General features: G+C 40.9%; 1 protein-coding gene across 3 annotated transcripts in view; it reads right to left on the bottom strand.

Moving 5' to 3' along the window:
- Positions 1-14,090, bottom strand: part of TESK2 (testis associated actin remodelling kinase 2) — a 150,433-nt gene that overhangs the window by 31,890 nt on the left and 104,453 nt on the right. For all 3 annotated transcript variants that reach the window (XM_007978965.3, XM_037998779.2, XM_073007354.1), the window contains exon 4: positions 9,469-9,517. In XM_007978965.3, the coding sequence (XP_007977156.1) occupies positions 9,469-9,517 (49 nt within the window). The remainder of the gene's footprint in view (positions 1-9,468; positions 9,518-14,090) is intronic.

Raw genomic sequence — 14,090 nt, 5'->3', positions numbered from 1 at the left:
AAAGAAAAAGAAAATTGTAAACCACCTAGCACTTAACATCATATATACTACAATTTGTTTCCTTGTTTAGTTTAACTCCTCTGCCCACTCCCTGCTGATTAAAATATAAATTCCAGCTGGGTACAGTGGCTCATGCCTGCAGTTCCAGTGCTTTGAGAGGCCAAGATGGGAGGATCACTTGAGCCCAGGACCAGCCTGGGCAACATAACAAGACCCTCTCACTACCAAAAATAAAAAAAATAAAATAAAGTTAAACTTAAAAGAAAAAAATTAAATGTGGGACAGGGATTTTTATTTGTTCATTATTGTATTCCCAGTACCTGGAATAGTGCCAGACATGGTAGGAGCCACATAAATATCTTTTGGATGAATAAATGAGCCAAAAGCAAGCAAGCAAGTCAGAGAAAAACTGTTTTAAGGATAAAGTAAACTAAATAAACTCTTCTATTATTTGTGGGCTAGCTTGCCAACCTCAAATTCTTGTTTCTCAAATGTCACAGGGAGTTACTAAAAATAAGAACAGAAATGTACCACAGTTTGAGAGTTTTTTTATTACTAAAAGAGCAAAGCAAAAAAATTAAATAAAAATTACTTTTTCCAAAAGCAAAGTATATGTCAAACTGTATTTGTAGAAATATTTTTTGCACATAGAAGTTTAAGTGAAATAAACTTCTAATTATGAAAGGATTTGAGATGTGACATTTCTTTCTCTCTCTCTCTCTTTTTTTTTTTTTTTTTTTTTGAGACAGAGTCTCACTCTGTAACCCAGGCTAGAGTATAGTGGTGTGATCTTGGCTCTGTAGCCTCTGCCTCCAGGGTTGAAGCAATTCTCCTGCCTCAGCCTCTCAAGTGGCTGGGCTTACAGGCCCCCGCCACCATGTCTGGCTAATTTTTTTTTTTTTTTGTATTTTGAGTAGAGACAGGGTTTCACCATGTTGGCCAGGCTGGTCTTGAACTCCTGACCTCAAGTGATCCATCTGCCTTGGCCTCCCAAAGTGCTAGGATTACAGGTGTGAGCCACTGTGCCTCCCTTCACACTATTTTTGATTTCTGGCTCTTTCCACTAGGACTAATTCAGCTTTCTTAGAGCTGGGTCTACACTAGACCATCAACTACAAACACACACTAAGCATGTACTATGGGCCCAGCCACACAGGGTATTACTATAGGCCCTATCTAGGAGACTTAGTTCCAATTAGAGAACCTGGGATTTGACACAGCTTGGAGATAAGAGAGATAAGGACATTCCTAGTCCTGGAAGGGATACCCAAAGCCAGAATGTATAAAAGAGAGCAAAAAGACCCATGTAACTAAAGGAAGGATTCATATTATCAAACAAGATTAGAGAGAATTTTTTAGACAGAAGCATCACATTATCAAGTGTGCTTGATGACGATTATTCAGATAGTAGTATGTCAAAATGAAGAAAAGAGGTCAGGCGTGATAGCTCACACCTGTAATCCCAGCATTTTGGGAGGCCCAGGTGGGAGGATCCGTTAAGGTCAGGAGTTCGAGACCAGCCTGGGTGATATAGTGAGACTCCATCCTACAAAAAATGTAAAAATTAGCTGGGTGTGGTGGCATGCACCTGTAGTTCCAGCTAATGGGGAGGCTGAGACAGGAGGATCATTTGAGCCCAAGGGTTTGAGGCTGCAGTGAGCTATGATGGTGCCACTGTATTCCATCTTAGGTGACAGAGCAGCAAAACCTTGACTCTTAAGAGAAAACAAAACAAAAAAAAAGTATTTATAGGAATTGAGGCATGGAATAATATTATAGTCTTGGAATGAAGAGAAAGAAGAATAATCAGAAAGATATCACAAAGAAGAAAAGAGGATAAGACTGGGGACCGATTAAATTTAAGTGATGAGAAAAAAATCAAAACTAATCCCAAAGTACAAAGGATTCTAACGGGAGAACAAGGATTTTTTTTTTTTTTTTGAGACAGAGTCTCACTCTGTTGGCCAGGCTGGAGTGCAGTGGCACAATCTCGGCTCACTGCAACCTCCGCCTCCCAGGCTCAGGTGATTCTCCTGCCTTAGCCTCCTGAGTAGCTGGTATTACAGGCATGTGCCACCACGCCCGGCTAATTTTTGTATTTTTAGTAGAGATGGGGTTTCACCATGTTGGCCAGGCTGGTCTCGAACTCCTGACCTCAGGTAATCTGCCCACCTCGGCCTCCCAAAGTGCTGGGATTACAGGTGAGAGTCACCACACCTGGCTGAGAACAAGGATTCTAATAATGATAAGGGCCAGGCATAGTGGCTCACTGGTACTCATGCATTATTTATGAGTTTAACTCATAAATATTAAACTCATTTAACTATGAGTTTATAAACTCATAAATAATGCATGTCTGATTATATAAGGCTTCTCATAAGTCTGACAAAACCAACTCAGAAGCAATACATATCAACCCGCATAAACAAGAAATTTCCAAAGTCACTAACACTCTTTTTTTTTTTTTTTTTTTGAGACAGTCTCTCTGTGTCACCCAGGCTGGAGTACAGTGGTGCAATCTTGGCTCACTGCAAGCTCCGCCTCCCAGGTTCACACCATTCTCCTGCCTCAGCCTCCTGAGTAGCTGGGACTACAGACGCCCACCACCATACCTGGCTGATTTTTTGGGTTTTTTTTGTTTTTTTTTAGTAGAGACGGGGTTTCACCATGTTAGCCAGAATGGTCTCCATCTCCTAACCTTGTGATCCGCCTGCCTTGGCCTCCCAAAGTGCTGGGATTACAGGCATGAGCCACCGCGCCCGGCTAATACTCTTAATAAAGAAAGAAGATGTATGGTTGTGTGGGAATAGGGAGTGACAGCAGGATCAGGGCTATGTGAATAAAAAACTCTCTGCAATAGCCTTTAGCTAAAAGCATTTCTTTCAGTACCAAACATCTGCTCGATTGAGGTGGCTCTGTTGTAAAAAGACCGAATCACCTTGACTAGGCCAAGGAGTATTCTGCAACTGCAGAATTGGCTCAGTGGTTCTCATTGCCACAGAAGAAAATAAGAATAGTTTGTTTATTTTATTATTATTTTTTTTTTCAGACAGGAGTCTCGCTCTTTTTCCTAGAGCTCTGTTGGCTAGAGTGTAGTGGCATGATCTTGGCTCACTGCAACCTCCACCTCCCAGGTTCAAGCGATTCTCCTGCTTCAGCCTCTGGAGTAACCGGGACCATGGGCATGTGCCACCCACGCCTGGCTAATTTCTGTATTTTTTGTAGAGACAAAAATACAAAAAATAATTTTTGTATTTTTTGTTTCACCATGTTGGCCAGGCTGGTCTCAAACTCCTGGCCTCAAGTGATCCACCCGCCTTGGCCTCCCAAAGTGCTGGGATTACAGGCATGAGCCACTGCACCTGGCCGGATAGTCTTCTTCATGGTAGAAAAGGCAAGAGAGACCCCCAAAACATCCTGCTCACCAAGCAATTCAAATGCTGACTCCCCTGATCAGAGAGTACTGCCATTTGTGATCCCTCTCCACAACCATATACCTTACCCAATTCCCCAGTCTTCTAGTCACTGAGAGGTTCTGCACTAACAGGTTCCCAAATGGTTTGATGTGATGGTATTTCCTTCTCTGTGCCTTTCTTAACAATATTAAAAGGAAAAAGCGCTTTGAAATGACACACAATCTATCCAGAGGCATCTCTTTCTCTCCTCTCTTTCTCTCTCTCTCTCTCCTCTCTATCCCAACCTCCCACTCATCTTGGATATAGAAGAGAAAACATATACCATGTAAGTTTTTGGCAGCTACTTTTTGATTATGAGTGACAGACATCTTTATTTTAGGATGAAATTGACAACATAAAGACAGGGCAAAGAGAATAAGGTCTCTGGACAATATCAATTTAACCACTGAATTATATCAATACTTAATCTAATAAACTGCTAAAATTCCAGTTATATGAGTCCTTTTGTTGTTTAAAGGCCATTTAACTTTTTTCTGTTACTTGCTCCCAAACATATTCTAATATACCCAATGACCAGGAAGGAAGTATCTTTTCCAAATAACCCAGAATACACAAAAAGTGAACTGAATTCTACAAACACTATGCATGCTACTCATATAAGATCTTGTGCTTAGCACTGCGGGGAATATAAAAATCAGTTAAGCACAGCATGTTGTAATAGAAATAGACTTTGAAGTCAGATGAACCTGGATGCAATCCTACTTTGGGGAAGTAACTTAATTTCTCTAAGTTTTAGTTTTCTCATCCACAAAAAGGAAGAAATAAGATTATAGCATTGTGAGAATTATAAAGTATCAACCATAGAATTCTGCCCATAGTGGGAGTTTAATAACTAATAGTTGTTACAGTTTAAGAAATGGGAGAAATTCTTCACCCTCCAATGGGGCAGAAAACACAAATACTTATGATCTGCTGACTGGGATATTTATAGGGCATGGGTGATTGTCAAGGATTCCAATTCTTCACCTCCTACTGAATCTGTACCTTATGACACATAACTTTGCAGCATACTCTTGATAATTGCAGCATACTCTTGATAAGGGCAGAGCATATTTCCTACTCTTGGACTCAAGCATGTGACTTGCTTTGTCCAATGGGATGTTGACCAAGCAAATCTGAACAAAAGGAGAGTCATGAAAAGCAGTTTTGCAAATGAACTGGCATATTCTTGCTATTCTGGTATCATCTTAAAAAGGACAAGTCGAGTCTAGCCCACTGGCCCCAAAAGGATGAGCTACAGCAAAGCTCTCCCAGCAAATCCCAGCCTAGAGCAGACCACCAGCTGACCTGCAGATGCATGAGTGAGCCTAAGTGAGATCAGCACAACTGCCCAATCTAGCCCCATTCAGTTCAGCTAACCCTGGAAATGTATGAGAAATAAACATTTATTGTATGCTTTTGAGGTTTTGTGGTTGGAGGGCAACAGCTAACCAATACACAGAATTATATTTTCTGTCTAAAAAAACCAAAGATTTACACTTCCCTGATACTTGTGACTAAGTGAAAGACATGGTTAGGTCTTGTGAAAGAAAGACAGAATGAAAGACATACTTATGGTACATTCCTATTCTTTTTTTTAGAGGTCTCTCTCTGTTGCTCAGGCTGGAGTGCAGTGGTAAAATCATGGCTCATTGCACTGTCAACCTTCAACCTCCTGGGCTCAAGCAATCATCCTGTCTCAGCCTCCCAAGTAGCTGAGACTATAGGTGTGTATCACCACATCAGGCCGATTTTTTAATTTTTTGTAGAGTCTGGGTCTCACTACCTTGCCAACGCTGGTTTCAAAATCATGGCCTCAAGCAATCCTTCTGCCTCCACCTCCTAAAAGTGTTGGGATTATAGACATGAGCCACTGCACCCAGCCTCAATACAGATTCTTATTTCAACTCATTAAATTTAAAAGATTTCACGTGACCTTTCACCAAACTGTTTTCACTATATATTTTTTGAGACAGGGTCTTGCTCTGTCACCAAGGCAGTAGTGCAATTATGGTTCACTGCAGCCTCAACCTCCTGGGCTCAGGTGATCCTCCTACCTCAGCCTCTCCAATAGCTGGGACTACAGGTGCACGCTACCACAACTGACTAATTTTTGTATTTTTTGTAGAGACAGGCTTTTGCCATGTTGCCCAGGCTGGTCTCAAATTCCTGAGCTCAAGCGATCTGCCCACCTTGGCCTCTGGGAGTGTTGGGACTACAGGCATGAACTACCATGCCCAGCCTACGCTTTCACTTTAACAAATACTAGTTTGCTTAAAAACTTGATTCACCGAGACGGGCGGATCATGAGGTCAGGAGATCGAGACCATCCTGGCTAACACGGTGAAACCCCGTCTCTACTAAAAAATACAAAAAACTAGCCGGGCGAGGTGGCGGGCGCCTGTAGTCCCAGCTACTCGGGAGGCTGAGGCAGGAGAATGGCATGAACCCGGGAGGTGGAGCAGTGAGCCGAGATCCAGCCACTGCACTCCAGCATGGGTGGCAGAGCGAGACTCCGTCTCAAAAAAAAAAAACAACAAAAAAACACAAACAAACAAAAAAAAAAACTTGATTCAGCTGGCCAGGCGCAGTGGCTCATGCCTGTAATCCCAGCACTTTGGGAGGCCGATGCAGGCGGATCACCTGAGGTCAGGAGTTCAAGACCAAAGTGACCAACATGGAGAAACCCTGTCTCTACTAAAAATACAAAATTAGCCGGTCGTGGTGGCACATGCCTGTAATCCCGACTACTCAGGAGGCTGAGGCAGGAGAATTGCTTGAACTCAGGAGATGGATTGCGGTGAGCTGAGATCCGGCCATTGCACTCCAGCCGGGGCAACAAAAGCGAAACTCCGTCTCAAAAATAAAAAAAATTGTTGAGTCTATCCTTACTACAGGTAGGTTAAAAACAAAAACAAAATAAAAACCTAACTGTCGGACTGTTCCAAGTTCAATTAATGTCTACAATTACAAAGAAGACTCATGGAAATGGTTCAAGCCCAGGAAAGTCCATATCACTAATGTATATGAGAAATATTCTTCCTAATAATGTCAATGTTTTATAGGTATTAATGAGTGCTATGCTTGTCTACTGTAATTATTGACAAATAAATTGTGAAGAGAAATGAGGAATGGTACTCACATTACTTTGGAGGACAAGCATTCCACCAACTGAAAAGTATTTACTGAATGCCATCTAAGTTTCAAGGACTGTGCTAGATATTATTAATAATTTCTTTTTTATGATCCTTACCATATAGTTGTGCTGCCAAGTCAAATTATAAGGCAATTAAACCTAGAAGTCTCCAAAGACCTATGCCATCAAGGCCTTTGCTGATCCCCTTCTAAAAATAACCAAGAGCATTTGGCTATTTGGGCTTCATCACCATCAGTCTATTAACATCATATTAAAAATTACTAATATCATAAGCTATGTCAAAATCTCATTAATGCTTCTGGAAAGACTGGCAATAAATACTCTTTCATAAAGTACACATTGTATGTTGTATATGGCTATAAACAAGCTAGCAGGCAGCAGATTAAGTACAACATGGCCAAGAGAATATTGCATTATGATCATCCATTACTGTCATTTCCACCATATCCTGCTTTAAAACATGCAACTTAACACAGATTTTAAAGGATGTTCTTCTCTGTCAGCAAAACTAACACACCAGCCCTTTCAATGAATTCACATTTCAGAGAACAATCACATATGCAGGGACTGCAACAAATACTTTTACGCTTATTAGCATCAGAACTCTGGTAGATAGAAGGAAGGGAAGAACTTCATCTTTGAAGAATTTATAGACTCACTTTCAAGAAAAGAAATACATGGGAAATGTTTCTTGATCTGGGGTGCTGGTTATGGGTGTGTTCATTTGTAAAAATTTAGTGAGCTGTACTTTTCATATGTATACTTTTTCTGATATGTTATACTTCAGTAAAAAGTCTAATTTAATGACACTAACAGCAGTATAAACTAAGTACAAAATGAAAAATATTAACAATTCAGAGTTCAGAAGAGGGACTAGTCACTGTTAATAAAAGTTAAAAGAGTTAACATGTATTAAATAATTTCTATATGGCAGGCACTGTACTAAATAAGTATTTTATATTTCATCCTCACAACATCCTTGTGAGGTCAACATTATATCAACAGCATTTGCCACAATTAATACTCCCTCCTTGAAACTCTTTCCTTTCCATTCCAGGCCAACATGCTCTTCTGGTTTTCTACCTACCTCACTAACTGCTCCTTCTCAGTCTGCCCTTCTCCCCAGACTTTCATTCATTCATCTATCTATCTATCTATCTATCTATCTATCTATCTATCTATCTAGAGACAGGGTCTCACTGTATGTATGTATGCATCTATCTATCTAGAGACAGGGTCTCACTGTATGTATGTATGTATGTATGTATGTATGTATGTATCTATCTATCTATCTATCCCCAGACTTTCATTCATTCATTCATCTATCTATCTATCTATCTATCTATCTATCTATCTATCTAGAGACAGGGTCTCACTCTGTTGCCCAGGCTGAAGTGCAGTGGCACAATCACAGCTCCCTGTAGCCTCAAACTCTTGGGCTCAAGCGATCCTGCTGCCCCAGGCTCCTGAGTAATTAGGACAACAGGTACATGCCATCACATCCAGCTAATTTTTTATTTTTTATTTATTTTTTTTAGAGATAGAGTCTCACTACCTTGCCCAGGTTGGTCTTGAAATCCTGATCTCAGGTAATCCTCTCACCTCAGACTCCCAAAGCAATGGAATTACAGGTGTGAGCTATAGCACCCCGCCTTCCCTAGACATTTAAAATTTAAATACTCAAGGGCTCAGCTCTTGGTCCTCTTCTTTATCTAAACTCCCTGGGGCAGGCATTATTATTAATTATTATTATTCCCATTATACAGATGGAAACTTTGAGATACAGAGAGATTCAAACCTATGCAATCAAGACTTCAGAGGCCATGCTCTTAACCTCTTCACCATTCTGCCGTCTTTGGCTTTCCATTTAAGAGACAGGGCATAGCTGCACACATTCCACATTCTAGTGCCTTCAGTAACTGAGAAGAGAGAGAGACTGAGGCACATGGGATCCTCTTTCGTAAGATATTAAGGACTAAGACCAGATACCATGCCAGTACAAAACCAACACTCTTGCAAATTCTGTTCAACAACTTTCCTTCCTAAGTTTCTTCACTTTGTACTTTGGTAATTGCTTCTCAAGGAGGAATGTGAAAAGAATCTAGAACACAGATTCTCAAATCTAGATGCTCATGAAATAATCTGAGGAGCTTTTAAAAATATAGATGTAATAGGCCCTATACAAACCTATTAAACCTAGAAGATTCCAGGAATCTGTGTTTCCAAGGAGCACCCAAGCAAGGTCTGCAGCTGATAACTTGGCACCTGAATTTGCTCTAAAGAGAGTTCTCTGATCCTCAGAGGATAAATAATGACCATCACATATTCTGCCTAGCAGAGGCTGGAAATGAAACGAGAATGAAGATATAAACTGATTCCAACAAGTAATACGAGCAATCAGGAAATAACAGCAGGGACTGTGGAATTCTAGATCCGGACACCAAACATTACCAGGTGGTCTGGTAATTTGTTGCCATAGAGAGTTTGCAGTCAAGTGCTGTCATCCCTTGGCTTAGGAGGGAGTCATATCTAGGCAGCAAGAGCCAATTTAATACTTTAATACTTGAGCACTCATATTCTCAGAGTATTCACCAAGTATTATGAGGGAATACAAGGATGTTAAGAAATACTGCCCATTCTGCACATGTACCCCAGAACTTAAAAGTATATATAGATGTATAAAGAAATACTGCCATTGTTCCCAGGCAACAGAAGAAAGCATTATTAACACTGCCATTTTTGCATAAACATAAACGCACATACATTTTGTTTACATATGCAAGCAACACTTACTATGGAACTATAAATGCTGAAACTAAGGCAAATACGTTACTTCAACACTTACTGATGTCTTACCTCTGTAAGTGCATGCAATTGTCCTTGATGAACACACACACCCATGAACCTAAAGAACAAAACAGAATTATTTAACAAGTGAAAAGGACACAAACATAAATGTCATATAGAGAAATTAGGTTAGTTATCCATGCATTAGAAACAACCTGTGGGGTGTGGGGCACGGTGGCTTACATCTGTAATCCCAGCACTTTGGGAGGCAGAGGTGCGCAGATCACCTGAGGTCAGGAGTTCAAGACCATCCTGGCCAACATGGTGAAATCCCGTCTCTACTAAAAATACAAAAATTAGGCAGGTGTGGTGGCATGCGCCTGTAGTCCGAGCTACTCAGGAGGCTGAGGCAGGAGAATCTCTTGAACCTTGGAGGCAGAGGTTGCAGTGAGCCAAGATTGCACTACTCTAGCCTGGGTGACAGAGGGAGACTGCATCTGAAAAAAAAAAAAAAAAAAAGGAAAGATAGCTAGAAAAGAAAGAAAGAAAAAAAAAAAAAAAAAGAAAGGAAAGGAAAGAGGAGGGGAGGGAAGGGGAGGGGGAGGGGAGGAGAAAAGAACCTGTGAAGCTCCCTGCTATCCTGTACAGCCCTGTAGACTCTCAATCTTTTTTTAAAAAAATTATTTCAAGAGTTTTTGGGGTACAGGTGGTTTTTGGTTATATGGATAAGTTTTTTTACAGGTGATTTCTGGGATTTTGGAACACCTGTCATCTGAGCATTGTACACTGTACCCCATATGTAGTTTTTGTTGTTGTTGCTCTTTTTTGAGACGGAGTCTCACTCTGTTGCCAGGCTGGAGTACAGTGGCACGATCTTGGCTCACTGCAACCTCCGCCTCCCAGGTTCAAGCAATTCTCCTGCCTCAGCCTCCGGAGTAGCTGGGACTACAGGCACGTGCCACCACGCCCAGCTAATTTTTGTATTTTTAGTAGAGACGGGGTTTCACCATGTTGGCCAGGATGGTCTCAATCTCTTGACCTTGTGATCCACCTGCCTCGGCCTCCCAAAGTGATGGGATTACAGACATGAGCCACCATGCCCAGCCCCATATGTAGTTTTCTATCCCTCGTCCCTCTCCCAACCTTTCCCCCCAGGTCCTCAAGGTTCATTATATCATTCTCATGCCTTTGCATAAGATTTGGCATAAGACTCTTACTCTTGATTAAGATGCCAGGCTGATAAATTTCTAAATTTACCATGAAATATCTGGTTGTAGCAAGACCTGGTGGTAAAAAGCAATGATGGAAGAAGGAGAGTAGTAAGACTTGAAAATAGCATGGTATAATGGAAAAAGCCCCAACTGGAAGTAAGCTTGATGCTGGTTTCAGCTCTGCCATTACCTGACTACATGCTTACACATAGATACACACACAAGTCACTAATTTCTTTTTAGTTTACACACTTCAGTGATATTTGAAGTTTTTCTCAACAAATAGGTTATATTTATATATATATAAATGATTTTTAAATAAAAACCATAAATCAATGAGTATAACTGATAATGATCACAAAGTAGGAGAAGATAAATATCTTAAAGCCATTAACAATACCCAAGTCCCAAGTAAGTTCTAGTTTAGAAGAGCAAAGAAATGGGAAGAGACTGACTACAAGCAGAGTGCAAGGCACAGCAGTGACTGTGTTAGAAAGGACCATAAAATTTCCAGGAAGACAGGGTCTATGTCATATTCTTCCCTGTGTTCACAGAACCTAACACCACATACTAAACAAAGAGTAAGCAAATTCAGTAAATGATTGCTGAGTGAGAAGAAACAAAGGAGAATGCCTGGTTGGCTGTAATATCACAGCAGTTTTTAAAACATGCTGCTTCCATATTTCAACTAATATGGAAATATCCCACCACTTTGGGAGTCCAAGGCGGGTGGATCACCTGAGGTCAGGAGTTCAAGACCACCCTGGCCAACATGGTGAAACCCTGTCTCTACTAAAAATACAAAAGTTAGGTGGGCATGGTGGCAGGTGCCTGTAGTCCCAGCTACTCAGGAGGCTGAGGCAGGAAAATCACTTCAACCCAGGAGGTGGAGGTTGCGGTGAGCCGAGATCATGCCATTGCACTCCAGCCTGGGCAACAAGAGTGAAACTCTGTCTCAAAAATAAATACATTAATTAATAATAAAAATAAAATATGATAGGCCATTTTTCTCTAAATGTTCATACAACTCCCCAATCACTAGAATTATGAGGGTATGCCATTAATTTATTAAACAATTATTTATTGAATGGCTGCTATGTTGAAAGTATTAAGGACAGAGAGTAAATAAAAACTTTCATTCTAGGGTCATTCTGTTGGAGGGCAATTATAACAAAAAGATAAATTATGCAGAATGTGGTTAAATTGTATACATGAACTGCTATTTCTAGTCAGCCTCTTTCAGAAAGACTGCTTCTCTGAGATTAAATGATATCCTTGCCTAGGAATAATTCTATTCCCATTATCCCACTATAACAAAAACAGTTAAAGTAAAATATGATAAGCTACATTTCCTGCTTGATTAAGGCTTTCCAAACTATGATGGGTACTAACAGGCGTTGGCTAACTATGGCCAACTACCTGTTTTTATCAATTAAGTTTTCCTAGAGCATAGACATGGTATTATCTATGGCTTCTTTGATGTTACAATGGCAGAGTTGAATAGTTGTGACAGAGACTGTATGATTTGTAAAGACTAAAATATTTACTATGTAGCCCTTTATAGAAAAAGTCTGCTGACTACAATGATTTGAATGTTTGCTCACTCCAAAACTCATAGTGAAACTTAATTCCCAATGTGGCAGTATTGAGAGGTATGGATTTTAAGACGTGATTGGGTCATGAGGGCTCTGTCTAATCCATTCATGGATTAATGGATTATTGCAGGAATGAGTCTGGTAGCTGTATAAGAGGAGGAAGAGACTGGGCACAGTGGCTCATGCATATAATCCCAACACTTTGAGTGGTCAAGGCAGGAGGGTTGCTTGAACCCAGGAGTTCAAGACTAGCCTGGGCAATATAGGGAGACCTGAGACCTTGTCATATACATATGTTAGCTTGGTGTGGTGGCACACTTTTGTGGTCTCAGTTACTCAGGAGGCTGAGGTGGGAGGATTACTTGAGCCCAGGAAGTTGAGGCTGCAGTGAGCTGAGATCATGCCACTGTACTCCAGCCTGGGTGACAGAGTAAGACCTGTCTCCAACAAAAAAAAAAAAAAGGAAGAGAGACCTGAGCTGGCATACTCAGCCCCTTTGCCAAAGTGATGCCCTGAGCCACTTCGGGACACTGCAGAGAGTCCCCACCAGCAAGAAGGCTCTCACCAGATGTGGCCCCTCAACCCTAGACTTCTCAGACTCTATAAATGTACGAAAGTTTCCTCTTCTCTATAAATTGCCCAGTTTCTGGTATTCTAAGCAATAGAAAACACTAAGGCATTGACCCTTGCTCTAGAACACAGGGATATCTATCCATTTCCACCTGGGAGACATTAAGAAAGTTACCTAATCTTTATAAATCACAATTTCCTTATCTATGAAAATGGACAGAAAAATAACACTACCTTAAAAGGTTGTTATGATAATTAAAAGGGATATTTTCAAGTATACTGTTTAGCAATGCCTAATGTATGCTCAAATAAAGGTCAGTGGTTTTTATTTTATCATTATTAACAATCCTAAATTACATCATCCTTTACATGGCTATGAGAGTTACCTTTTCAAAACATAAAATATGTCACTCTTGTTCATAACTCTTCAATGGTCCCCTTCTGCCTACAGAATAACATTAAAACTTCCCATGATCCACTCCAACTTATCTTTGAAACCTCACATTTTCCCATGAGCCTTATTTTTCACCTATCTGTCCTTTTCCTCTGGGTTCTATGATCCTAGCCTACAAATATATACTTAAATTTCCCGCATCTTAAAACATTCTTCTGGCCAGGCGCGATGGCTCACGCCTGTAATCCCAGCACTTTGGGAGGCTGAGGCTGGCAGATCACAAGGTCAAGAGATGGAGACCATCCTGGCTAACACGGTGAAACCCCGTCTCTACTAAAAATACAAAAAATTAGCCGGGCGTGGTGGCAGGAGCCTGTAGTCCCAGCTACTCTGGAGGCTGAGGCAAGAGAATGGCGTGAACCTGGGAGGCGGAGCTTGCAGTGAGCCGAGATTGCGCCGCAGCACTCCAGCCTGGGCGACAGACCAAGACTCCGTCTCAAAAAAGAAAAAAAAAATTCCTCCACCAGGCAGTGGCTCACACCTGTAATCCTGGCACTTTAGGAGGCCAAGGCGGGCAGATCTCTTGAGCCCAGGAGATTGAGACCAGCCTGGGAAATATGGCGAAATAGGATCTTTACAAAAAACACAAAATAATAATTGTATTTTTTATACAAAATACAAAAATTAGCCAGGCATGGTGGCATGCCTGTGGTCCCAGCTACTCAGTAGGCTGAGGCAGGAGGATCACTTGAGCCAGGGAGGCAGAAGTTGCAGTGAGCCAAGATCGTGCCACTGCACTCCAGCCTGGACGACAGAATGAGACTCTGTCTAAAAAATACAAATAAAAATCTTCCCTTGTCCACTCGCTAAAATATGAATCTAATTCACTCTTTTTAATTGTTACCAAACTTTAAGAATAGG

This window comes from Chlorocebus sabaeus, chromosome 20 (genome assembly GCF_047675955.1).
Source record: "Chlorocebus sabaeus isolate Y175 chromosome 20, mChlSab1.0.hap1, whole genome shotgun sequence".
Classification (NCBI taxonomy): domain Eukaryota; kingdom Metazoa; phylum Chordata; class Mammalia; order Primates; family Cercopithecidae; genus Chlorocebus; species Chlorocebus sabaeus.
Note: the sequence above shows the minus strand (reverse complement) of the source record. Positions and strands in the feature narration are given on the sequence as shown.